This window comes from Lichenostomus cassidix, chromosome 1, assembly GCF_008360975.1.
Source record: "Lichenostomus cassidix isolate B80296 chromosome 1, HeHo_3.0, whole genome shotgun sequence".
Classification (NCBI taxonomy): domain Eukaryota; kingdom Metazoa; phylum Chordata; class Aves; order Passeriformes; family Meliphagidae; genus Lichenostomus; species Lichenostomus cassidix.
Window position 1 is genome coordinate 4,533,096 of NC_139479.1, and position 28,000 is coordinate 4,561,095.

Here is a 28,000-nt window from a genome sequence, read left to right on the forward strand (position 1 = left end):
TAAATCTGAATACTTTTAATGGATTGTACAGATTTCCACACCTGGTTTTGTGAAGGACATTATATTCCATATGAACATGATACCATCTGGTAGATGAACACATTTTCTGCCCCGTGATGAAGCAACAAGTGGCCCCATAAGGCTCTTACTGGTAACTTCCATATTGTAATTATCCAAGAAATACATCTTTTTGAGAAAAGTTCTCGATGAAAAAGGCAGGATGCACTCCAAATTTTGCTCTCAAATGATTTTCACAGACACAGACAGTAGGATCATATTGCAATGGAAGGAGCTTCCAATAACACAGAGCTGACTGACACATTTTACTTTTACTTTGTAGCATACAAAATTAACTTTTGCACTTCTTCCTTTAGAAATATTCCACAAGCAAGAAGTAATGGATTAGAAGCTAGGCAAAATTCCAACCATATGAAGTTTAAGGATAAAAACAGAGGAGGTGAAGTCTCAGCTAAAATCTCTCATATCCAGCAAGAATTTTTTCTATATTCCCTTTCCCATACCCAGGTACACTAAGTTAGTTATATGAACTAATGGACTTAAAAAAGTTTAAAAAAAACCCAACCCAAACCAAAAGTAATAAAAACAAAGTTGCATCCACTTTAATCAGTGTGTTTCCACCTGAAGAAGAAAGCCTGAACACAGTAGGCAAAAAGAAAATCCTGTTTAAAGGAAAATACCATCTCCAATATTCATATGACATGCATCAGAGATTCCCAGGACTGAACCACTAACACTGTATTCTGCTAGAAAGTTTAGGTGTGTTGTAAATGCATTATTTGCTGCAAACAGGATATTGTCCTACCAGCCTACCTGAAAACCTGAATAAAAATTTAAACCAGTCTTCTTGCATAACTCATTTTACATATAAAGAGTCCACAGTTGGATCACTTCCTTCCCTCAAGGCAAAGGTCACAAATTCACAAGAGTCATAGTGGTGGCTTTTCAGTCTTCATCTTTTTTTTCGTCTGTCCATTGGAACCAGGCTGCACATCCTGCCTTTTCTTTTTCTGCTGCTGTGATCTCTCCTCCTTCTTCTGCAGATACTCATCCATGTTATCAAAGGAAGCCTTGTAGAGGTTGCTGTAGTAGCTCCCTGCACCAACAAAACCTGCAGTTGGGCAAAGCAAGAACACAAATGTTAACTCCCTCAGTGGTCTCATTGATTACTTCCTGTAGTGTAATTTTAGATTGTGGCATTCCAGCTCATTTACTGTGGTCCTATCCACTGTCTCAGCCTTCCAGTACCTCAAGGGGCTTCAAGAAAGCTGGAGAAGGATTTTTGCACAGGCATGTGGTTGTAGGACAAGAGGGAATGGCTTTAAGCTGAAGGAGGGCAGGTTTACATTAAATATTGGGAAGAAATTCTTTACTGTGAGGGTGGTGAGGCCCTGGCACAGGTTGCCCAGAGAGGCTCTGGACTCTCCATCCCTGGAAGTGTCCAAGGCCAGGCTGGAACAACCTGGCAGAGTGGAAGGAGGGTGGAGTGAGATCATCTTTAATGTCCCTTCCAACCCAAACCACTCTGTGATTAAATATCAACATTTACACTGGGTAAGCCTGATTTGTGTTGGCAAGCAGCTGTTCAGCATTCACCAGCCAGGCAGAGGCTCCATTTTTAGGGTAAAATAATCACAGAGGCAAACACCTGATGTTGAAGCAAAGAGAAGACACAGCTCTCCTCACACACTGGACACTTGCAGACTTCAAGGCTTTCTGTGTTTGAAATGACTGCTGTTACAACATCCCACTGGAGTTGTTCCCTGAGACCCAAGCACTACAAAGGGAGTTGCCACTTAACTGTGCTTAGCTGGCTTTTTTCCTAGAGTATTAACTTAAAAGGAAGCCAAAGGAGTAGAATTCAACTAGTTATGTTCTACAGCACACAAAGATTCCTAAGCATTTGCTTGTTACATTTTCTGTGAATTCAGTACAATATTTCTCAGCATCCCCAACACTTTAGGTTTAAACAAGTTTAACTGGGAACTATCTGCTATCCAAAAATCCCCAATCAGATTGTTTCTGCAGACAATACAGAGACTAGCTGGCTAGGTCCACATTTCTAAAAAATTGCTAGAATGGCACTTGACAAAGTCAGTGATCTCCAGTTCTCACCTTTTCCCACATACCAAAATTGACAATTTTTAAAGGACAAATGAAGAGAAATCCAGTGCCTGCTAGGGTTTGGTCCTGAAACTAAATATGCTACTCCACAGCAACATCCATAGAGCATCCCCCTGTTTCCTGGTAGACAATGCAGCTTTTCTTTACTCAACAAAGCACAGGTTTGTACTTTCAGGGGTGTTGCACTCACACAGTAAGAGTTTTACTGGCTCTTGGCCCTGGGAGAAATTGGGTGCTGCTGGTTTGAACATCCATGCAACTCTTCCCTCCATCAGTCTGCACTGAATTTTCCTTTCTATTTTTATGGGATGAGTTACAGCACAATGTCAGACTTTTTGAAATGTACAAGGGGGAATAGCTTCAAACTGAGAGTAGGTTTAGATTCAGTTTTAGGAAGAAATTCTTTACTATGAGGGTGCTGATGCACTTTGAACAGGGTGCCAAGAGAAGCTGTGGCTGCCCCATCCCTGGGAGTGTTCGAGGCCAGGTTGGATTTGGCTCCAAGCAGCCTAGGATAGTGGAAGGTGTCCTTGCTGATTGCAAGGGGCTGGAATTGGATTTTATTTAAAGTCTCTTCCAACCCAAACCATTCTAGGATTCTATGATACTTCCAGATTGACCATGGCATCTTAAATCATACAGAAACCTCAGACAGGTGAGAAAAGTTCATAAAAGGACAACATGCAGGGATTACGGCTGGATTCAAACAATGTAATGAGCGCTGGTTTCAGAAGATGTAACTACCTTTGAAGCACTAATTATGCTCTGGAATAAGTGCTCATCAAGTGAGCCTCCCCTTACTAATTAACAATAATGAATCCTGTCATGTGAGCCGTGCTCCTTTCCCAGCTGCAGATGAGCTGGTGACTGCATTTCACACTCGTTTGCTCCACAGGCTAATTATGCCCAGAACCTCTCCCCTGCCTGCTCTCTTTGCTTCTCCATGCTCATCTCCACTCAGACCTCATCCTCCTAATTATCTGCCTGGCTGTCACTAGCAAGTCTGCAACATCTACATGCAAACATCTCCCTTCCAAAGGAGCACCTGACTTACCAAGACTCTACCACCTTAATTACAACTTAATGACCAACTTAATGACAGCTACATGCTAAACCATCCAACACCAGATATTAAGGAGACTTTTCAGCAGACTGAACATTTCTGCAGCTCTGCCATCTTTATGTATGGCCACCATGAACAGACCAGAAGACTGGTGGCAGCTGTAACACGTTTTTTAAGATTCCCAGTCTCCCAGTAAAGTACAGGAGAGATATCTCTATTAATAATTAACATAATTGAGATTTTAGCACATGCCACAACCACTGCTATAATTTCAGGTGGGTGTCTTTTAAATACAAAAAGTCCTGGAAACATAGGGTGCTTCTGAACTAATAAACCCAGCACTATTTTTCTGGCAGAGACTAGGAGTGGGGCAGGAAGCAAGAACAAAATGTGCCAGCCCTGACACTAACCAGTGTCACCTGTTGTCCCATCCACAGTCACACCTTCCAGCCACAGCAGGCTCCACATCATCTGCCCTGCCAAGGTGGACCCAAGCAGCCCCACTGAACAGCAGAGCTGCTCCTCCCATGGCTGTTCCATCCTGAGTGTCCCTGTGATAAAAGTCTCACACCCAGGCAGGAGACAACACAACAAACAGCAGCATTTGATACCACAGCAGTGAGCCAGACTCTGCCAGAGGCTCTCTGGAGACATCCCTGTGATAAGGTGTCTATGGAAAAGTTATAAAGCTGCAATTCTGCTCTAAATATCTCCATGGTTCTGTGATAACAGTGACCTGAACACACTTCATTATCTGCACTGGCTTCCACACCAGACAGGGTGATGAAACTGAGAAAACAAAGACTGAGTGACTTCAACAGCCAGCTGAACTGACCTGAACTCCAATCTTGTTCCTAAATCTTAAGCTTGAATGGTAAAAACTGCATTCCCTAAACTTGTAGGACAAATTTCTCACCTTCAAACACTGTCCAGTTGTCTTGAATATGTTTTGACATCTTCTGTATTCCTTTGTCATCAGTTACAGCCTGGGAAAAGAAGGAATGTTATTTTGGGATTGACAGTTTCATGTTTCACAGCATGCTGAAAAATGCAACAGCTCTCAGAAGAGTGTAGTGAAGCAGAGCAAGTGTAAAACCTCCATGATCTCTTCTAAGCTTGTTTTTTCTAGGACTGTTATTGAAACTTGGTCTGAGATCTCAAGTTCAACTGGGAAGGCTTTGCCATTTGAATGAAAAAAATTGATTCCCACTTACTAATCTGTGAGGAAAAGAAGTATCCCAGGGAACACGTTAGGGTCAAAGAACATACTTAGAACTTCCATTTCAAACCACTTCACAGCTAGACCATAATTAGCTGGGGACTTACAAGGATAACAAATGTGTTTCCAGATATTTAATAGGCAATAAAAGAGAACTTGATAGCACATACTCCAAATCTGATTCCCTGTTCTCAGTGAAAATAAAGTAATTCCCTTAATGCTCTCAGAATGCCTTGTCCTACAAAGGATCCCTCAGAGGCAGACACAAGGGAAGCTGTGTGGAAAGCATTCCTGAGCAAACCCAAAGGGATTTTGTTGGTTTGAGGTTTGTTGTTTTTTTTTTTTCATCAAGTGTAGCCCACAGAAAGCTCAGGCAATGGTTTAAAGTACTGAGTGCTGACAACCACTCTGATCCTGCTGTGCCAGATGGCAGCTTTAGCTGAGAACAAACACACTGAAGGTGCTCATAACAAGCTCTTGACACCTTTGCATTATTCACAGGTGAGAAGTGGGAGATGTGTATCTATGGCTTTTACTCCACCTCAAGACAGAGAGAAAGGTGCCTTTCAGATTTCATGGAAAACCAAACTCCACTTCTGTTGTGGCCTCAACACATCACCAAACACTCAGGATTTTCAGCATGAAAAAAGTACCTTCCACTGTCCATCACAGGCTCTGTATAAAAGAAGAGGAGCTTCCTTGTCTTCCTGCAAAATCCACAGGTCTCCCTTTTCCTCAAATGCAACATCCCAACCTTTGTGTTTCAGAGAGATTTGCTGTTTGTAAACCAGCTGCTGGGCAGTGGCATCGAGCTGAAAGATGTAGACTGTGGGAATACTTTGAGAGGAAAAACTTAATTACCATTATTACCAAATCCACCTACAGCCATCACTTGCACAGCAAACTACAGACACCCACTCTAATTCCAAACAGAGCCAAAGCAAAGTAGTTAGAATAAGCACTTCAAATGCAGTTTGCTTACATGATCTGAGTCAGAAGCTGTAAATACCCAGCATGTCAAATGGCTTTTCAAGTGTTATGTGCAAGAAAAAGCAGCCAGTGCTGCCTTCTCTTTAAAAGAAAGGATAATAAAGAAAAGGGTTACTAAGGATTTATATGAGGAGTGTTGCATTGTGACACACTGGCCTACAGGGCTGCACTTGAAGGAATATACAGCTGAGCACCAGTCAAAATAAAATGTTCTCCAGCTCTTGTACATCCCAGCTTTGTGTTTCCTCCACTGAGGGAAAAGCATCACAAACTGTACAAAATTTAACTAAGCCAGGCAACCCTTGCACTCCCCTCTGCATTCAGAAGAGGCACAGTAAGGACTCAGAGGCTCCCTGTGAGGCCACAGGCACTGCTGGACATCTGGAGATGCACAAGTGTCTGGAGTACCAAGTGCTGCAGGCTCAGGACAGTCAGGACAGCCAGCAGGGAAAGCTGGGATGATTTTAGGCATTGTTCCATCAATTCTTACCTGTCACACAGAATGGCAACATAACCACCTTGACAGCAGTAGGTTATTCTTGACACGGTGTATTTCTGTTAGGAATAGAAACATCCTTGTGAGTTAAAGACCATTTATGGGCAGAAAATTCACATTCCATTTCACGATGAGCCTTTAAAATCTAGCAGATGTCTTAATTTACAGCGAGCTAAGCAACGTAATTACCTTCAAACTGCAGTCACGTTTATTTTTGTACCAGTGTTTGCTGTTTTATGAAGTTTTCCACACTTCTCCCTTCCACACTGCCCAGAGATCAAATGTAAAGGGTTTGAGTGAACTACTCTTAGCAGACAAACCAACAGATGAAGGAAAGTACACCACCTTCAAACATTTTCTCCTGCAATGCTAATGGCAAAAACACTGACATTAGGCCTGCTCAGGCAGAATATCACACCAGCAGCTCAGATATTACAAACACAAGCTATTAGCTGCTGCTCTGTTTGTTAAAAAACGAAGATAGTGATGCATAGCTAATATCCCTAATATCCCTGCTGTGCTGTCTCTGTTTCAACCTGTGTCTGGGTGAAGCCATCCTGCTACACAGAAATTGTGTTCTGAACAACAAGGAAAGACTGCCTGAGGTAATTTTCCTCATTAAAAGAAACCCCAAAAAACAAAACAACCCAAAACAAAAACAACAACAAAAAAACCTCCACATCACACCTCTAATTTAGAAGTTACATGGTTTTATCTGGGAGAGAAGCAGCACCTCTGCTGCACAAACCATTCTACCTGGAATATAAAACAACTGATTCCATGTTCCTTGAGTGGGGAAGAACTTGGAAGGAGCAGAGAAACTGCAAGAAGATGTCCTGGGGTGCTTTTTCAAGAGGATCTATTATATAATGTGAAAGGCAAAACTGCAACAGCAAACTGCTGGTTCTCAAGTGTATTTTATAAGCAGCAACAACACCAACACTGCTGATGACTAAAACCTTCCAAGTAGAGAGGCAGAGAGTTATTTCCTTTAGGGCAGGGAAAATACATCTTTTTGACACTCTGCTGGCAGAATTCTGATGTATCCTCAAATATTCTTTTTTTTACCTCCACCTCTTTCCCTAACACAACACTGGTCATCAGACAGAACCTCTGGTTCATGAAGTTAGGGTGAATTTGGGAGTAACCACAGGATTTTACCCTTGGAGCTACCAGCTGATGTGTAGGCACTGTCAGGGTGCTTGTTTCACAGCTCTGCAATCCATGTAGGAAAGCAAAACAAGCTGTAGAGCTTTGAAAAATTCAAGTCAGCAAGTTTAACACCAGAAGCTAACTATTTTGTCAACAGCACACGATGCAACTACTAAGAGATAAACCAACTGTGGGAAAGAAAATTAATTCATGGTATAAATAGAGCTGAAAACAATTTTTTTTTTCCTCCAGCACATGAGAAAAATTGTGTGATGCAGTTTTATGGAGGGAAGCAAGAACAGCTTGCACACTTTTCACTCATTTCAACCACCTGTTTGGACCGGAGAGGAGCCCTTTATCAAAAAGACTGATATGTTTCAGAGCTCCTGGGAACAGATGGGACTTATCTCCTGCTGCTCTGCAGAAATATGAAGTTATTAGTCCACATTTAGCATTGGGACCCAGGACCTTTGTTTCACACAGACATAAAGATGGTTCCAAATACCAGGTAGGGTGAGAGGGCTGAACCAGAAAGGTTTTCTGTAGCTAAAGTGGCTAAATGCAGTTTCTGCATGATGGAGCCATTTACACCACAGCTCTGGAGTAGAACTGACAGCTCTTATTTATTGTAAGCCACCAGTGGGTTCTTCAGACATTTAAAGAACAAGCCAAGATATATATATATACATACATATATATATATATATGTATATATATATACATATTAAAAAAAAGCTGAAGCCTGTGCTAATTATTTCTAATAACAAAGCTCTGCTTCTCTGCCTGTTGCCTGACAAACATGAAGGGAAGTGCCCACCTACACAGCCAAGTGCTTTGTTAGAGAGACAAAGGGTTCTGTGAACTTAAATTAGGCAGCAGCTCTCCCCAAACCTCACTGAAGGAGGGAGGAGGAGGCTGTTTTGATTTGAACCAAGTTTTAGTCACAGCTGGAAAGAGACAGGAAAGTGCATCTTCTTTCCAAGTTCTTTCCTTTCCATGTGTGGGGAAGTTAAAAAATCAGCAAAATAAATCTAAGACCCACAGTGGGATCTTGGTCAAGGACAAGGGTATGAAATCAGTTAAGGAAGAGCTACAAGAACATTCTGTGATAAACAGATGTTCACTTGATACTCTCTGAACTTAAGTCAGTGTTTATATGACACTGTTATCAGCCTGCCAACACCTTAAAGTTAACTTTTGATGTCATCTGTGAGAAGAGGTGACCCTATAAAAAAATGAATGTTCTGGTGCATTGGGGTAGAGTTGTGCAATTCATGTTCTGGACTTTAAACAAGGTTCTGCTGTCAAGAGAATCGGATGAGGTGAAAGCTCTGAAGCAGGAAAATATTTATACAGCACTATGGAATTAGAGAATTACTCCCATTCTAGTGGGAAAATGAACTGAGGATCTGCAAGCCATCAGTGAAACCAGTGCTACACTGCTCAAAACACTCCTACATTCCCCAAACAGACACATATTCATCATCTGCCAAGCAAAATAAGCCCACATTTTTGTGCTCACATGACCCACCACTACTGATGATTCCATTCCCACTGTGCTTCAAGCTGTGTTTCAAGCTCCAGTGCACCCACACTGGTTATCAATGGTAAAAAATTAAATATTACAATAAAAAAAAAAAATTCTATCCCCATCTGATCTTTGGCTGCAGAGTCATTTGCAGACAAGCTGCAAAGTGCTGACTCAAGAGATTGTTTCTCTGCATTCAGACCACAAATGTCAGTCCAGGTTGTGGAGATGATCTGTGCCATACCTGGCTGCACAACACGACTAACCACTGTCACCAGACGTCACCTCTGGCATTCCTAGCACAATGATGCCAGCAGAACACAAATCTCCTTTCCCCTGTAAAACACCTGGGAAAATGGGCAGTAGCCAGGATTTCACAGATCCAAGGAATCCAAGCCACCTTGTGGCTTCCAACACCACCACACGTGGCAGTGGATGGAAGAACTGCAAAGCATTGCAGCAATAAGGTTTATTATTTAATTGCTGTGTTCTATTTATTAACCCACAGTTTGTGGGCTTTCCCTTTCTGTCTTTGCTTACTCACACTGAGATAAAGAAGCCAAATAGAGACTCCTCAAGCAAAGGGCACCTCAAATTTCCCCTGAGGCTACCTCAGCATGAGGAGTATTCTATGGAAGGGATTTTATAAGGTGTGTTAGGAGACAAGGCAAAAACATTCAAAAATATTCAAAAACATTCAAGAGTTGGAGATGTTTACTTAGATCAGCTCCTACCTGCATCAGCAAGTTTATTGACATTTCTTAATCTGATGTTACATTCAAGGTTCATTATATAGTTTAGTATTATTTATTAACTTGTTTGTAATCAGTGGAATTAGGGTGCAGTGCCAGATTAAGCACTGTTAATTTACACACAAACCATTTTACTAATGCTAAGCCAGTCTAAGTAACAAGTAACATTTTTAACATTAATCACAGAAATCCCCACTTCAGTTAGTTGCTTAGTAGTCTTCAGTGATCCTATAAATCTAGAATGGAAAATATATTAAAATAAACCCATTATTCCCTCCAAAAGAAATGCTCAAATACTGCTGCACTCAGAGTATCAGTGGATACCAGTTAAATGGGCTTGTGACCTGATTTTGTACCTCCTGTTTTTCACTTGTCAGAAATCCTGAGAATAGTTTCTTCAAAGATTTCAAGCACTAAATGAGGCAGAGACCTTGTGAATGTGTGTGAGGGGTGCCTGGCTCAGGAATGCTTTCAAGAAGACCTTGAAGTCCAGGAGCAAGTTAAAATTGTTCATACAGATACTACCCTGAATTCTTGCTTACAGGAACTCTAGGCCAAACCCAGCATTTCCAACACCTAAACTGAAAATCTGTGCTCCCAGCTGTAGGGAGGTCAAACACATCACATTTCCACAACCACAACACAGGGGAAGGCAGGCAGAGCTTTTCACTTCAATTTCTGCCTGGGTTTGGATTCCACAGTGGGTTTGCCTCAAGAGCCATGCATTGCTTTCCCAGTCACCTAACTGGGAGGCAGCTGTGGTCGGCAGGGCAAGAAGAGTTTTTGGAGATTCACATGAAAAATCACACACAGCAGGGTGGGTGGTGAGATGAACTCAAATAACCCAGCAGATGAGTAGGTGGTTTAATACCATGCACACAGCAGGGACAGGGACAGTGCTATTTCACTGCTAATTGGTCTTCTGCCACATTAAATGACAAGAAAAAAACAAAACCAGATAGCAAGCACTGCCAGAATAACTGCTCCCATTTGAGGTGAACACCTCAAACCACAGCAGCACCCCAAACCTGTGTGTGTGAGAAACCACTGATGTCCAGGCTGGAAGCTCAGGAGAGCTCCTGGGGTGTTCAGTTTTCATGTAGGACTTGAACATTTGAATTCTGGACACTGTCCAGCTGCAATAGAACCTAAAATAATAAGCCTAGTGTTTTGACTGCACAGGGCAGTAGTGCAGGTCATTGGTTAAAAATATTACAAAGCTGTTTTTTGCTCAGAAAAACTGCAACTTTAACACTTGAAATTCTAAGCATTTTAAAAAAATGGGTGAATGTTTAGATCTTCCCTGAATCACAAGATGTTTTCTGGCCTAGAGAGACTACAGCACCTGTGTTTTTGGAAAAAAAAGTTCAAGTGAAGGCTTTGTCCACTGTGCAGAATTTGTATTTGGGAAGAATTACAAGCAGCTTCCTTTGGTCACTGCTTGGCACATTTTAGAAATTCACACAAAATACAGGAATGGATTTCAGGGACTTCCTTCCTTTCCCAAAATCCCAGACAGTTTTTAGGTCTCACATACGTTCTAAACCCACCAACAGAAGGGAAGCACTTCTAACAAAATGCAACCAACACGTTTGGAGTCCAAAGATTCAGGAGCACAGCAAAAGCACATGGATGACACACATGGACATACCTGGTCTGGTTTGGCTGCCTCAGGCCCACAGATGGTACTTAGCTGACAGCAGTACACTTCTTCTTCACTTTTATACTCCCAGAGTCTCAGAGTGGAGTCCTGGACAGATGGAAATACAAACAAGTCTATTACTACCAGCACTCAGGCAAAGAGAAGCCACTCCTGGCCTTCAGCTAAACCCTGTTTCCCTGAAGAGCTCCCCACAGAAGCTGCTAAATAGTCACTTAGTTAAGACCTCAAATTGCAGATAAAGCATTTTAATTAACGTAATTTCCCCCTGCATTCTGAATTATTCAATCATGCTAATTTTAATTCTCCCTTTGAAGTGGAAATTGGGTAGCTGGAGGAGGGCATTTCAAGCCTGTCTCCAGTAGCACAGTCATGGATGTGCTTAGCATTTTAATGGTAATTCTTTCAGGTTGCCCTTCTCTGCCCCCTGCTCTTGTTATTATCCAAATTCTCATTTGATTTAGTAACCTCCTGAAGAGAAGCTAAACACCTCTCTGGAAATACAAAGCCATCCAAGAGCATTTGCTAAAAGTGAAATACAGCCATGTGCAGCACTAGCACTAGAGCTGCTTCAATAATTAAGAGGGACAAGAGCCTTAGGGAAACAAGAGCAGCAGCTGAAACCAAATGCCAGGAGTTACTGTGATCCTCACATCTTCACAGGAAACATTACTTGTTTCCTGTACAGTTCTGGTAGTCTGGGAAACAAAGAATATTGTTTTCTTTATTTTAGGCCAACTCCATCTCTGTGCACGTCTGGCATGGCAGGAGGATGCCAGCAGTTTAGGAAAAAGGCTGGGGAGGGAAAGAAGGGAACTTTCATTTGTTTAGTTCTCATCCAAACAAACAATGTCTGTGCTCCAGAGCAAAAGCTAATGATAATTTCACCATCCCCAAGATGGCTTTTACTATAAGCACAATAAAAGGTTCTTATGTGATCCAGCAACAGAATGGTTGAACACTGAACAAAACTGAGCAAAAGGGGGAAGGAGGGAGATGAAGTGCATGCTGTAACCATGAGAGATTATTCCAAGCATCCCAAGGAATTTGGCCAAAACACTGGTATAAATAATAATTTTAGAACTCCAAATATACAAAAACCAACACTTTTTTTGAAGAAATTGTAATACATACCCCAGAAGCTGACAACAGCAGATCAGGGCAGTTGGGTATTACAAGTATTTTGCTTACAAACCTAAAGGAAAAGCAGTCAAAAGTTGGACTCTCTTGCATGCCACTGTGGTCTTGAAACACAGACAGTAAGAGAAAACATCAGTTTTAAAGAGAATCTTAAAATAAACAGATTTGCCACATCAAGATAATTAGGATTGAGAAGAAAATGTCACCAGTACCTAGTAAATATGCACTACATAAACTACTGACTTTCTACTTAATAAAGAACTACATTTCCTCATCTGCACTCAGGGAATTTTACTGACTTCCTCCCAGCTGAGAACATTGTCACTTAGATCCAAAAATGCCAATGGAGACAGATTTACTCAGGTAGCACATTCTCCTTTCTCAGCCCATGATGCACATTAAAAACATGAATCAACTGATGCTTTTAAAACACAACAGGGATGGCTCAGCTTCCAGAGTGAATCTCATCTTTCCAGCCACAGTTAGAGATCATTTAATATCAATCTTTACAGAATTTTGTTGGGGCAGTTTATCAGTGCCAAAACCCTTGTTTTCCAGAAGCTGGTGATACTGCTTTGTCTTTGGTGAGTAATGAGGTCCTGAACTTCTGGAGATCATTATTGCCTCAGACCTCACCAACATAAAAACCTCTGAGCAGAACATGACCTGAGTGGGACAATCTTGCTTTTGAAAACAGGCATAACTTTGAGGCCATAGAGTCAAAAAATAAACAGACCTGGTCACTGTAATACAAACTTCCAGGACAAAGCAGGCACAACAGAACCAGCAAGAAACACTATGTGTCCCACTGAGAGAAGAAAATACTGGACTGTGACACAGGCAGTTTCAGCAGATTTATGTAAACCTTTCTTACTGATTTCCAATTTAAATATTGAATTTTTTAATATATTTCAGTCAATTTACACTGTTTTTCACTCTGCAACCATTAATGAACACCTTTAGCACTTCCAGCAATGGGACATCCACAACTTCCCTGGGCAACCTGTTCCAGTGCTTCACCACCCTCACAGTAAAGAGATTTTTCCTAATACCTAATCTAACCCTACTGTCAGTTTAAAGCCATTCCCCCTTGTCCTGTTCACTCCATGCTCTTGTAAATAGTCTTTCTCCATCTTTCTTGCAGGCTTCCTTCTCGAATATATTTTATATTGCAGTCTCCAGCACACTACAGTCTGTTGTCCAGGCAGGAATGCTCTATCTATCCTGTTGATTTTCTCCAAATTACCAGAGAACCTCCAAGTCTGAATTCAGCACTGAGATGCCATTAATTTAATTAGCCTATGTCAAACCTCAAAAGACTTCCTAAGACTTCCCTTCCTATGACTAAAGTAGGCTCCATACTGAGCTAATGATTTCTGGAGCCTCTTGTGAACAGCATGTGGAGAGAGATGATTCTGCTCCTCTACTCTGCTGTGCTGAGCCTCCAGAGGAGTGCTGTGTCCAGCTTTGGAGACATTTTTAGGAGGGCCTGTTGCAATAGGACAAGGGATAATGGCTTTAAACTGAGTGTAGATTCAGACTTGACATAAGGAAGACTTTTTTTTACAGTGAGGGTGGTAAAACACAGGATGCCCAGGGATGTGGTGAATGCCCATCCCTGGAAACATTCAAGGACAAGGTAGAACAGAGCAACCTGAGCAACCTGATCTTATTGAATATGTCCCTGCTCAGGGCAGGGGGTTTGGATTGGATGACCTTTTAAAGGTGTTTTTCCACCCACACCATTCCATGACTCTATCACATACTGAGCTGTTGTTTAACATTATTTGAGGACACAATTTCACCCATTGAGGGTGGATGAAGGTGGATGTGCAGGGAATGGCTTTGGCACACCATGGCTGTGGCACACCATGGCTTTGGCACACGAGGCACTCACTCTCTGTGTCCCATGCAGTAGGATACAATACTATAGGGAGCCTTTGTCAGGCTGACTCTGATCTTCTCATCTCTGTCTGCAGTTAGGATGTATCGGTCATCAGGACTCAGGGCCTGTTGGGAGAGGGACAGCTTTAGTGGCAAGCAGTTTGAGGCTTGAAATTCTTCTTAACTAAAAAAAAAAAAAAGGATCAGCAGTATCTCCTCACCCCAAAAAGCAGGTACAAATAGTAAGCCACTCTTTTCCTCACCAACAATGGAAGCACAAATCTTTGTGACAGTAACTTTCTCACTCACTAAAACATGCAACGCTGACTTCCAGGTTCAGTGAAACCACTGACTGCCAACAGTAGAGGTGGAAGTCCCTCTGCATCTTAAAAAAAACTTACCACATTGAAGAGCTCAGCTGACATGGCAGACTGGGTGAACTCCCATAGATACTCTGTAACAAGGTCTTCCGCGACTCTAACACAAAGACTTTTTCAACACTCAAAAGCTTGTTTCCTTACCAAACTCTGCCAACACAAACTCAGTAGGAAGAAATCTGGACCACATTTCATTTACATAATAAAAAACCCCAACAAACCACAAATCTGGGACAGGAGCAACAACAAAAGACCCAAGCACAAGCAGGAATGCAGGTCTGTAAATACACAGAGGCACACACTTACCACATCCAACAGCAGAGACACATGACCCAGCTCAAGTTTTCCATCTGCTTGAGGTTCTGTTATTGAGTAAGAATAGACATCACCAGACTTGTCTGCAACAAAAATCTTATCCTCTGCAGCTGTGATAACCAGGGATGTGCACCTCCTGTTCACAAACCTGAAAGACAAATGGCACAGCTTGAACAGCTCTGGATGGCAGCTCCAGCAAGTCTGGAAGTTAAACACACCAAGAGGCTGGGCAAAAAGTCCTCAGATGTAGTATTACTGAAATGGCAGCAATGAGAGTAACATTATGGGGCAGAAACAGCACTTTTGAGTCTAGTGAATGAGTGAATTATGTAATAGCAAACACCTGGGGTGGGAAGAGGAACAGGAGACCATTAAAAGCTGCATGACTGCATTTTGCTTTGGTACTTTCTCAACTGAGCACCTCACCTAGGCAGCATGCCAAGACTCTAATGAAGGCTGTAGACTTCCTTGAGCTCTACATAATAAAAATATGAGTTAAACATAAAAAAAAGACAAGGCAGGATTTGTCCTGTTAATAGTCCTTTGCAGTAACACTTCTAAAAACTGTGCAGAAACTACTTCTGCAGTTGCTACTCTCTAGTGTAAAGGGAAACCCTTCCTGGTCAGCCTCAAGGACTCTTCCTCCTCATCACAAGTCACAGAGCCACAGCCTTTGGGTTCCTTGTCCAGACAAAGCTCAGAACTTGAACTCTCAGTTTCCCTCATCATCTGCCAGTATCTCAGAGTTCCAGCTGCCAGTGTAGCAGGTACCAGCTTTCTTACAACTACCCAGGTAAACATAAGGACCACAAATGCCAGAAAACACATCCTGTGTGTTAGCACAGGACTGGGGGCACCAAGGATCATAGGGAATGGATATTTATATTCACCTGTTCTGAAATTTAGTGGCCATCTGGAGGCAAGAGGACAATACACTGTACTTCAGGTAAGAAGACAGAAATTCTCACACTTTTTAGTGGTTGTTTAAAGGAATACTACAACAACAGGATCACAGGGAGCACAGTTCCAAGAAAGGTTACTTTGCCAACCAGAAACTCTTGCTCCAAGTTCACTGTACCACCTGTGATCTTGAGCACAAAAATTCAGACATTCCCCTTTGTCTGACACGAGAATTCAGACATTGCCCTTTGTCTGACACAAGATGATTACAAAAGGCAGCACTGTGTGAGATCTTTATACAGCTTGCCACAAAACACTAAAAGTCACACAGCTCAATTTTGGCATTGTAATCCATGCAGAGAGCCTTTTGCCTGTATTCCCAGTTTCCCAACACGAGGTCATGATGCTCCCAAAAAACCCAGCTGTGGTCCTAGTTAAACTTCCAGCAGAAGCTAAAACACCCAATAATTATCCAGTGGCATATTACAGGCAAGACACACAAGGCAGGGCAGAAGGGAAGGCAGGACACAGAATGAAGAGAATTTGGCATTTCAGGTTTTGTCACAGAATATCCTGAGCTGGAAGGGACTCACAAGAATCATTGAGTCCAACCCCTGGCCCTGCACAGGACACCTCAACAATCCCACCATGTCCCTGAGAGCATTGTCCAAACACTTCTTGAGCTCTGGCAGCTTTGGAGCTGTTGACCATTCCCTGGGGAGCCTGGTCAGTGCCTCACCACCCTCTGGGGGAAGAAACCTTTTCCTGATATCCAACCTCAACCTCCCCTGGCACAGCTTCATGCCATGACCACTTCCTCACTACAACACTGTTAAACTGTTAAGGGTCGATCCTGTATCTTACACACATAGCCAAGCTGCAGAGACTTGATTTGATTTTGCAGCCAGGCTCTCACATTAATCAGAGACCACCACAAGCAGAGATGTCACATGCTGAGGTACTTTCTCAGGAAGCCCTTCATGGTGCTGGTTTTTCTACAGAGAATTGTCACAAGCAGCAGCAGAAAACTTGGAACTGGAGGACCTCTGGTGGACACCTACAGGCTGTTTCCTCAAGAGGAATGTACTGAAGAAAAGCAGCTGCAGCATCTCTAAAGATGTGCTTTTTAAAAATTTCACAAACTCCCCAAAACATCTTTTCCTCCAAATCAGAAACACAGAATGCACTCATTGATCTGCTCAGTATCACTCTTACAGGCCCAGCCTCAGTGTACAGCAGGAGTGGGTAAATTTTAGTTCTTAAAGATAAAAACACTGGTTTTGGAGTAAGGAAAGAGATTATCCTTCCTCAGCCAATGATTTAAACATCTGCATTCCCATTATTGATGCGGGGAAGATCACACATCAGTTCTTGACAAACACCTTTGAATTCCTAAAACCATTAAATTTGTTTGAGCAAGGGAATTAAAAAAAAAAAAAAAAAAAAAGGAAGATAAGCAATAACAAATATCAACATCCCAAATACTCCCATTTCAGAACTCTAAATCAATCACCCATAACTCCATAACAACAAGCATCATCCTGCTTCCTTACCTGACACTGACACATTCCCAGGAAGGCTTTGTACGGAACAGAATCAGACGTTTGTTGTCATCTGTCAAGGCAAAATAATCTCCTGATGGGGAGAAGGCAAAAGCCAGGATGTCATCACTTCCTTTATCTGCCCCTTTTCCATCCTGCCTAATAGAGAGAAGGGGAACAACAGTTCACAGCCTGATAGCTACTAAAACCCTTGAGGAGGTTGTTCCCAAACCATGAGGAACAAAGTAAAACTTTTAACACTTGTATTTCTGCTTAAAATGTTGAGCCAACATGAACTTTAATGCAAGGAAATAAGCCGAGACAATGGAAACTGATATAAGGTCTAAGCCTGTATCAATTCCTGTTTAGAAAACAAAAGTTTGGGCTAGCAAATCTTGATATAAATTTAGGGGAAAAAACAGTAAAATATTTCCTGTTTGGCTACAAGTAAAACAATTTTGAATCTGAACTAAGAATAAATACTCTTTTTGTGTGTGTTTTGAACTGTCAGGACTTGGAGAATAGATCTGGAGGAAAACTTATGTAACTGCTTTGTGGGATCTTTTGGCCTTAGATAGCTAATACATCTTAGATAAAAAATGAAGGACTTTTTGATAAATGTCTTGACTGACAAGAGAGAGAATTGCTGATTTTGCCACTGGTGTTTGTCTTAAAAAAAAGAAAAAGGTGCACAATGGAATGAAACTCTGGATGAAACAGAAACAAAAAAATCATATATATACATCAGGGTTAGCAAAACCAACCCTTCACCTGCTCAAGGAGTTATCTTGTGGCTTTATTGCCTTCACTGCTGCACAAGCTGAAGAGATGCACCCTCTAGGAAAAGAGTAGATTGCCTGAGCAGATTTTCTCACCCTTTCTCTCCTAAGGTCTGCTTCTCCGCACTGCTGCAATCGTACACGAAGAGACTCTCATCACTGCAAGTAAAAAACAAGCCTAGAATTACTGGGACTAGAACAACCACAAGCTTAACTACAAAGAGTGGTGACTCTTTTGTAGGATTCTCCTATTTCAGTGATTTGCACAAATGCCCCCATCTGCCCAAGTACGTTCCCAGAGTGCTACAGATGTGGCAAAAGTTTAAAATTTTGGACTGCATGCACATGCCAAAAAGGAAATCCTTCTCTGCTTGTGAAATAACCCTGTGTTTTGCATATTCTTTACTTCTGTCAGACTTGACGTACCTGACAGTAGCATTTACCCAGTCACAGAATCACAGGATGGGGAACTCACTGGGCATCAGTTTATGCCCATTCCCCTTGTCCCATTGCTGGGCACCACTGAGCAGAGACTGGTTCATGCTCTGACACCTCCCTTCAGACACTTTACAGGATCTCAGAGTCATTCAGGTTGGAAATAACCTCTGGAGATCATCCAGGCAGGGTCAGCCAGAGCAGTGACACAGGGATGTGTCCAGGTGGGTCTGGAATGTCTCATGGCAGGGAGACTCCACAGCCTCCCTGGGCAGCTGTTCCAGAGCTCTGCCACCATACATGTAAAGAAGCTCTTCCCCGTGTTGAGGTGGAACTTCTTGTGTTTTATTTTATGGCCATTGCCCCTTGTCCTGCCACTGGGAATCACTGCAGAGTCTGGCACTATCCTCTTGGCCTCTGCCTTACATACAGCTTTATATACCTTCCTTATAGACATAAAATAGACTGTTATTATGTGTGCATACACATATGTATGTCTGTATATATATAAAACAACATAATACGTATTATTAGAGACATTCTCTGTATTTATAATCTTATATATTTATACATATACATGCTATATATGCATGTATATGAATAATCTCATATATTTATATATATACATGCTATATATATATATACGTACATGCTATACATATGTTACATATATACGTAAATTTGATATATATACCTATATGTTACCTGTATTTTATACAAGTATATACAGATCACATGTAATAGATATGTCTATACTCTCTATGTTACATACAGTCGTTCACACAGCAGTGACCTGCAGCTGGAGGAGCACAACGTGACAGAAACCCGCCAAGGATAGTAAGTTTCGAAGCGCTGTTTCTGTAACGAGGAGCACGACCCGCAGCAAGGCTCCCGCACTCCCCGCACCTCCCCGCCCTGCCCTCAGGGCCACACACGGACCCCGCCAGCCCCTCAGCGAGCACCGGGCGGCCTCAGCCACTCCGACCCGCCAGGCCCCGCCGCGCCCCGCCCGGCCCGGCCCCCCGCCCCCGCACTGACCCGTTCGGCCCGGGCCGCGCGGCCAGCAGCCTCCCCCCGCCGCTCGCCACCGCGGCGGCCCCGCGCAGCGCCAAGGCCGGCCGAGCCGCGGGACTGCGCCCGCCGCCATCGCCGCCCGCCATGCGCCCGCGCCGCCACCTGCGCCATTGCGTCACCGCGCCCCGCCGTGACATCACCCCGCGCCGGCCCCGCCCCCCGGGAGGCCGTGAGGGCTGCGGGCAAGATGGCGGCGGCGGCGGCGCTGAGGGGCGGCGGGCGGGCCGTGAGCCGCGAGGTAAAGCGGCTCTGCGGGGCCACTTCCCACCCCCAAACCCCCTCAGCTGCCCGCATTCCTCCCGCTCCGTTAACTCTTGTTGCCTTCTGCCTTGCAGGTGTTGCGGTTGGAGGCGCGGGGGCTCTGCACCAAGCCGGGGGGCAGCGGGACGGCGCCGCCAAAGAGTAAGAGGGTGGTTTGGTTTGGTTGTGAGTGGTATGGGGGTGTCGGTAAAAGGGAGGGGTGAGGAGAGCTTGGGAAGGGTGACGCCTCGGAAGAGGCGCTGCATAAGCTGGGAAAAACAAGGACTGAAAGGTCATCGCCGTGTCAACGAGGGTTTCTGATAAAATGCACCGTGAAGTAATAAAAGTAAAAATAAACGTCTGGCTGTGTGGAATATATTTATAGGATATGTGTATAGTTTTATATCTATGAGCTTGTCGCTGCTTTCCTGTTTACCTTCACCGTAACATTCAAGGCCGGGCTGGATGGACAATGTCACACTGTTAAACATGTACAAAGGGGAATGGCTTCAAACTGAAAGAAAGCAGGGTTAGATTAGATATCAGGGGAAAATTCTTTACTGTGAGGGTGTAAGGCCCTGGCACAGGTTGTCCAGAGAAGCTGTGGATGCCCCTCTGGAAGAGTTTTTAATGAGGTGCAGAATCTAGGTTTTAACTTTAAGAGTTTGCCCCTGCCCTTTGCAATGTTTGTGTTGACAAGGTTAAAAAATAGACTTAGAGAAAGACTTCCAAGATCCAAATATCACCTCCAGGCAGCAGTAGAAGAAGCTGCCACCTCCCTGCTGTGTTAAATTTGGTTATAATCCTTCTTGCCCCATAGGTTTGCAAACAGGGCAATGCCTGAACCTTGGTTTGGATGCTGCCCTGCATCCCACACTCAGGAATATTTGAACCCCTTTTGTCCCTGGCCAAAGTCAAAACAGCAATACAAATTTCAAAGACTAATACCTTGTTTGTATAAATGGAGGCTCAGTGGTTCAGTGAGGCTTCCTATCCCAAATTAGAGATCCAGGTGCTGAAACAGGAAAGCCCCATGGAACCATATGTAGGAGTGATCAGACTTGTTGACTGCTGGAAAAGATCACTGGAAGAGTTGCTGAATGCACACTCCTGCCACCTTCTTAAATGCCAAAGCAAATAAAAGCCTGGCTGTTCCATTAAGAAAGCCTTTACTGCACAGATTGGTTGAACAGCAAATTGCTTTTTATTATAATTTTTTTTTTTTGCATTAAGTGTATTTGAGATGTACTTTAGTATCAGTTCCTGGATTCACTGTCCTGCAGCTCTGATTTGTGTCAGGAGACTTCTTAGGCCACCTCTCCCAGCCAGCTGCTTCCTCTGCAAACACTCCAGGTTAATTAAGATGTATAGGATGCTGCTGCCTTTGCCAGATTCTGGCTGGAACAGGATGTGCAAATTTTCCTTGCTTTGATAAAATGCTCCTGTTTACATACAGAGTCGATGATGGGAAATAGACGTGTAATTTCTGCCTGTCACCTCTGTGAGTGTGAACAGGCTTTAAACACATTCTGGGAATGATGCTGATGTTCCAAGCATCTGGGAATGATATTCCTGTGACTGGTTTGGATGTGTTGTTCTTAGGGCAAAGTGATGCAGGTACAGATTAGCTGGTGCAAAGTTTGAAATACCCTAATTGAAGTGTGTCAGTTGTATTGGATGTTTCAGCTTTTAATCATAAAGTCTATCTTTTTCACTTATCCAAACTTAACTATTTAAAGTATTTTTCTACTTACTAATGCTCAAGTTTAATTTTATTTGCCTTCTTCGTTTCTTAGGATGTGTTTACATTAATTCTTCTTCAAGTTTTGCTCAGCTTTTCCTTGTCTATCCTCCCTTTGTCCATTCTTCTGTTAGTTTGACCTCCTCTATGCTTCCTTGAAGAACTTTTCCATCCTAAATGACGCTTCCTCACATGTTAGTCTCTCCAGGCTGCTGTTTGGCTGGGTCAGTCTGTGCAGGGAGTCAGACCTCTTCCAAAGGTGGCTGCCCATCCTCCTGCTTCCCCCTGCCCTTCCTTCCCATCCTGCACCTTCCATCTGGCAGAGAGAAGTATGTGCTTGAAATTATTCAAAATACTACCTGTAAACTTGATATCTTTTTTCATTGTGTTTTGTTGTGATAAAAACTCTGCATTTCTTTCTTAAATACTTCGCTTTTATTTTCCTGTGCTTGTCTCTTCTGTGATGTTTTCATTTGGGCATTGCTAAAGATTTGATTATATTCAGAACTAATGCTAATAACTCCTTGAATCATACAAGGTATTACTGTAAAACAGTGAGGGGGAAACTGCATTTCGTTTATAGTCTTATAAAGTAGATCTGGATTTCCAAACTCTGCAGATAAATCTACATAATGGACTGGAAATCTGTTGAATTTTGCTGCTGGTTGGAAGTGGTGCAACTCCTAACAGAGTTGGCTTTGCTACAGCAAATTTCAGCCATGGTGAATCTTCTTAATGTGCTCCCAGTCCTCCTTGACCTCCTGTTTTCTGTAAGCACAACAGTATTTGCTGTTGCTCAGCCTCTTAAGGATGAAAATAAGCATCCAAAGGGTATTAAGTATTATCTGAAAGGACCTGAGAATTGCTGCCTTCTCCTTCAGCTGTTGGTTCCTTGTCTGCAGAATTTAGCTTAATGCAGGTGTCCACAAGGGAAAAGAAACAGAGACAGAAACAAATGAGAAGCATCAGGAGATCTTCTAAGACTTCTTTAACAAAGAGGTCTCAAACCAGAAATAGGAAGTGAAGGCTGGAGGAGATGAGGTCTTGGGGAAATAGTGTGGAACTGTGGGGACACAACTCAGTTGGCAGGTCATGTGAGCAGTAAACAAGTAATACTTTCATGGATGGCCTCAGGTATCTCTTATTCCACTGCTTTGCCTTTTGGGAGTCATCCTCCCTTCTGTTTCCAGGATAACTCTTGCAAGCAGCTGTGGCTGTGTCTCTTTACTGTAGCTCTGCTTTGCTGGCTTGTTCTCAGACAAGTGTTGTCTCTGCAGCAGCACATTTGAAGAGCTTGGCTAACAAGCAATCCTAATGCTCACCTGAGATAGGGAAGTGTCTGCAAGCCATTTCCAGTGGTGCAGAGTTGAAGCACAGGGAAAACCAGCTCTTGGAGGAGTCTGGCAAAGCGAGGAACATGAGGATTTATCTCTTTATGTTTTGGCATCGCAGCAGCAAAAACTGTTCCATGCTACTAGAATGCCAATTTCTTTTAATTTAAAGAGCGTTGAAACTTTCTGCTTTGCAATGCCTGTATTTAGTATAATAGTTCAATTTATTTTTGTACCAGATTACCTGTGAAAGTTAAAACTGTGACTAAGCTCAGTGACCAGCAATGTCAGATATAATGATGATAATCCTCTTTATGCCGTTTCCTAGATGTAGCGGCACCACAGGGAAGCACCAAGCTGCTTGCCATGAAGGCACCAGTTGAATTTCGTAAAATGTTGTCTTCTAGCTCTCTCCTGCTGTCTGCAGACAAAGGTGAGAGCAGATCTAGTGCCAACCTCAAGGAAGCTTCAAAATCTGCTGAAGACACAAGGATGTCCATGTCAAGAAAAACTGAGGTTGCATTTCCTCAGAAAGGAGTTGTTTCCTCCCGTGAGGAGGAAAACCTCACTACGCCTGCAGCAGGAGGAGGCTTGAGGAAGGAGTTAGCTGAGGAACAGACTTCATCTTCATCCAGCTCAGAGTCAGATTCTAGCTCAGATTCTGAGGATGAAAATGTTGGTAATTCAAAAGTTGCCATTAAAACTAAAGTTGAGTTTCCCAGACGAGATCCTGTCTTTTCTGAGAACATAGCAGTAAAGGCATCAAAGCTGGCAAAAGAGAAATTGCCCCAGAAATCCCTCAAAGAATATGGAATTAAGAAGCTGCCACGCAAACCAGAAATTAATGTGTCTCCTGTAAAGCAGGTCAAATTTTCTAAAACATCAGTCAGCCAGGAAACATCAAAATCCAAAGCAAGAGACCCCAAAGTAAAATCAACTCCACAAGAACAGAACTTGATCCTGGAACCACGTGTGGTGAAAAGTCTAGACCTGACTGGTGTAACTCGTAAATCTGATCGTGTGGAGGAAAAGTCCATTGGAACCCAAGTAGCAGCTATTCAGCTGAAAGCCTCAGCAGTGACTCAGGAAGAAAAAAAGCAAAAACTAGTATCCAGAGGAGACGAGGAAAAGGTGAAGGAGGCACAGGAGTCAGAAACAAAAGAAGTAACTGCTCCTCAAGTGGAAGAGGCTTCTGGAAGCACAGTGTTGGTGATGGGCACCACAGCAAAGGAGGAGACCACGCAGGAAGCAGGAATCCAGGCTGGAGAAAGCAGCACAACAGAGGGTACAGCTTTAAATTTTTTGAACTGTATTGATTCATCTGGGCTAGGATTTGACTTTTTTTTTAAGGGTTTCCACATCTTCTCTGATCTTTGTACTGAAGCTGACAGAGTGGCAGTGACTTTCTGGAAGATAAATTGTTATTCATTGCTAATTGTTGTAAGCTGTCAGTAATACTCAGTCTCCAGCTATGCTGTGAAAGGAAGCGGTTTCATTTCTCTGTATTTATAGTTTCATAAACCAGTTACTTATAAAATGGAAACAAGATTGTTTCCACTGTGAGCAAAATCATGGGTTTTGTATGACAACACTTGTTTTCATTCTTCTCTGTTCTTGGAAGGATTTGGTAGCTACCATTCTTGTGAGCCAGATTTGATGCCATCTCATTGTTGCTTAAATCCTTTTTTTTGATGGGTTTTTTTTCAATGTATCAGTGTTTCAGATTTCAGTAGACTTCAAGAAATCATAGTATAATGCCAGAAATAGGTGGTGTTGATTCTGAGACTGGGAGGTTGCAAGCAACTCGTGTGGAAGTAGTGAGTCACTTTTGAAGTGAGTTGGGGAGGAGAGAGTGCTGTGTTTTTAGGAAAGACCATCATGCATCATATAATCATCTCCTTAGCTGTGCTTCCCTATCTGGCTTATTTACTGCCATCCTGTTAACTTGCCTGCTGATCTCATTTTGTGTATCTCAGTAGCAGCTGCCCCTCTGTCCTGATCTGTTGGGATTCTGCCCTTCAGCTTTAGCAGCATAAATCTGCCATTCTTGAGACCCCCCTTGTCACTGCTACTTTGAATTAAAGAATTTGCCTACTTGGAAGTAAAAGCAGCATAATTGTAAAGCTGCTTGAATAGGATATCATCCTTCAGGAAAGGCCCTGGGGACCAAGGGAACAGCAAGCTGACTGTGAGCCAGCTAAGGCCACCAAGGAGTGTGAGGAGCAGGCTGAGGGAGCTGCAGCTCCTCCCCTGGTGCAGTGTTCAGTTTGGGGCTCCCCAGTGCAAGGGAGATGTGGGGCTGCTGGACAGAGTCCAGCAAAGTGCCACTCAAATGGTGGAGGGACTGGAGTGTCTCTCCTGTGAAGAAAGGCTGAGAGAGCTGGGATTGTTCAGCCCAGAAAAGAGAAGGTTCAGACAGGACACCATCAATGTGTGTTAATAACTGAAGGGGTGCAAAGAATACAGAGGTTAGTTTCCAGTAGTACACAGTGGTGGGACAAGAAGCAGCAGGTACAAACTGAAACACAGGGGTTTGCCTTAACATCAGTAAACCCCTTTTTTGCTGTGAGTGATGGAGCACTGCACAGGTTGCACAGAGAGGTGGTGGAGTCTCCATCCTTGGAGACACTCAGAAGCTGTGTGGGTGGAGTATTGGGCCTCCTGCTGTAACTGACCTGTCTGATCATTTGGGGTTGGACCAGGTGACCTACAGAGGTGTCTTCCAGCCTCAACCATTCTGTAGCTCTGAAGTGTCTAACTAGGTTAAGTGATAAAACAATTGTGTTTGTACATCAGCTTCCAGGAGATGGTGCTGAGTAAAAGACCTGCCTTCCTTTTGAGGGGTTAGTTGGATTATAATTTGATCTGTGTTCTTACCTTCTTCCCTGATGGCAGCTCAAATGACTGGAAGTGGCACTTTGTGCTGTGGTCCAGTTGACAAGGTGGTGACCAGCCAAAGGTTGGACTCGATGATCTTGGAGGTCTTTCCCAACCTGAATGATTCTGCAGTTCAAATAATGAAATGCAGCGCTGTTTGCAAGTGATATTTTGATTTGCTTGTTCCTTGTTGCAATCAACAGCAGAAGCTTTCTTTAAAAAATAACAAAAATTTGGGAAGGGCTGTTTGTATTTATCTACAGATCGTGTGTTTCTCACCATTTATCCACAGTAAAGTTCTAGATGCTCAAACTTTTTTTTTCCTTGTGTCTCCACATGTGTCTTACTCTCTCTTCCTTCTTTGAGAACAGCTACTGCTTTTCCTTGTTTAATACCTACAGCTGACTGGACCACCTGCAATGGGTACTTCTGTCCTGTCCCTGTCCCCTTTTCTTTGTCTGCAAACTCTGCAGCAGCCACACAGAAGATGCCAAAGGAATTTTTCTCAATGCAAACCTGGATGTTCAGGTGATGTCATCCCTTTGTAGAGCAGTCAGCAAAAACTGCTGATTTCAACTGCTGAGTAAGGAGCAAAGTTGTAGCTGGTAACTCAGAAATAGGTCTGTGATTCATTTTGCAAGAACATCCCGTGAAGTGCTTGCTCTTTAAGAGACAAAGCAGAGATGAAGCATGGGGAGGATGAGCTCAGGAATAAATGTTTCCTTCGAGAAGCCAAGTGCAGTGTATTTGGGCAGGAAAAATGAGGCTCCATCTGCTTTCCTTCCTGCGCATCTGTCTTTTAATTTGGAACAACTGTCTCTTGCAGGTTGAGCATTCTCCTGCCTCCACTTGCCTGTTCTTGGGGCTCTGCAGCAAAGAGCATCATCTGGCTTTTCTCTCTGAGTGTTGTCTCCTGTGAGCTGTCAGGAGGAGCTGAGCAGTAGGCACAGCGATATTTCCTGTCACAGGCTCTGTGTGTTTTGCTGAAACCATGACTTACTGCTTGAGGTTTACAAGCAAGTCTTGCTAAATGCTACGGATATTGCTCTTAATCTGATAGCTTCACATTGCAATAATTGTGTCATAAGTAAAGGCAAATCCTGGTGTTGGAGTTCTTGTGTTTTTATTGTAGGTGGATCTATTACAGAAAGGGCTTAATATAATCTAACTTGAACCACCACATACAAATTTGTATGACAAAGCTTTTCACTGCATTATATGTCTTTCCTTATTGTTAAAATTCTGGGTATACAAGAATAAATTAATATTGGGAGTAAAGTTTTATTCCTTGCAATTTCCTTGGTTGTAAAATCAGCCTGCAACAGGAACCTTTTATGTAAATTATACTGCCTAGATTTGCATAATATTCTAAAAGCATAAGAATTAATGTTGGCTTTAACATGAAATAAGGAGTTCTAAATAACTTTATTGGGTTATTCTTTTTTGAAGTAGAGTTAATACAAAGTTTAGAAGATTATATTTACAAGAAAATAAATTTGCACCAAAGTCATATATTACTGTTTGGTATAACCACATTTGAAATTAAATTGTGGAGATCTTGCTAATTCCATCGCTTCTCCCCATGGCAAAAATTCAGTCTGTAAAGTAGCTCTAATAGCTGTATCTCGTGGTCTGACAGGATGATACATCATTTGTACTGCTCCTTTGCCCCTCCTGGTTTGCTAAGAATGTCACCTGCTGTTCTGGCTGGAATGAAAACCAAGGCAACTGTGAGAAAGCCAGGAAATGCAGACATATGTCTTCCAAAGATAAATGAACTGTTCTGCCCTGTCCACCCCCAGCATTAAGTGGTACTTTGAGTTTTAAAACCTGTGCTGTGTGAGATGCCTTGTACTGATCCTGTTCCCCCACTGCACAGTAATATGCTGCTTTAGGACCAGACAAGGCACCAGCTGGACTTAGTAAACTTCTCTTTTTGTGGTAGTTGCTGACTTTTTTTTCTTTTAAATGTTGACTGGGTGAGAGATCTGACAGTTTACCCAGGCTGACTCAGTGCTTAAGAATACTGTCCTCTGATGTGGCATCCTCATAGTCACTAGTTACTGTTTGTTTTCACAGAGACCACAGGCCCTGGTGCACCTGCTCCAGAGGAGTTTGATAATTCCACCTACAAGAACCTGCAGCACCACGAATATCACACTTACACCTTTGCTGATTATATCACTGTCCTCTCAAAGTACAGGCAGGCTCAGCCATCCTCTGGAAGACCATCACCAAGGCACTGAAAGAACCACATTTATAACAAACACCCAGACAGGATGATGAGTTGTTCTATTTAGCATTGTTGCTTCATATGTATAATTTAAATCAGATAATAAATAATAAAAAATAAATGCATACTAA

At 42.8% G+C, this 28,000-nt stretch overlaps 2 protein-coding genes across 2 annotated transcripts; one reads left to right on the top strand and one right to left on the bottom strand.

The window, feature by feature from the left end:
* Nucleotide 1: 1 nt before the first annotated feature.
* WDR4 (WDR4 tRNA N7-guanosine methyltransferase non-catalytic subunit) lies at nucleotides 2-19,533 on the bottom strand. The gene is made up of 11 exons (XM_085044411.1): nucleotides 19,412-19,533; nucleotides 18,035-18,097; nucleotides 17,172-17,318; nucleotides 14,710-14,866; nucleotides 14,040-14,152; nucleotides 12,137-12,197; nucleotides 10,994-11,092; nucleotides 5,905-5,969; nucleotides 5,078-5,261; nucleotides 4,122-4,191; nucleotides 2-1,129 (listed from the first exon to the last, which is right to left on the bottom strand). Exons 1-11 carry the CDS (start codon nucleotides 19,531-19,533, stop codon nucleotides 948-950), a joined length of 1,263 nt encoding a protein of 420 aa, XP_084900537.1. The 3' UTR covers nucleotides 2-947.
* NDUFV3 (NADH:ubiquinone oxidoreductase subunit V3) lies at nucleotides 19,533-28,000 on the top strand. Its single transcript, XM_085044532.1, has 4 exons — nucleotides 19,533-19,685; nucleotides 19,783-19,849; nucleotides 23,088-24,044; nucleotides 27,716-28,000. Exons 1-4 carry the CDS (start codon nucleotides 19,635-19,637, stop codon nucleotides 27,880-27,882), a joined length of 1,242 nt encoding a protein of 413 aa, XP_084900658.1. The 5' UTR covers nucleotides 19,533-19,634; the 3' UTR covers nucleotides 27,883-28,000.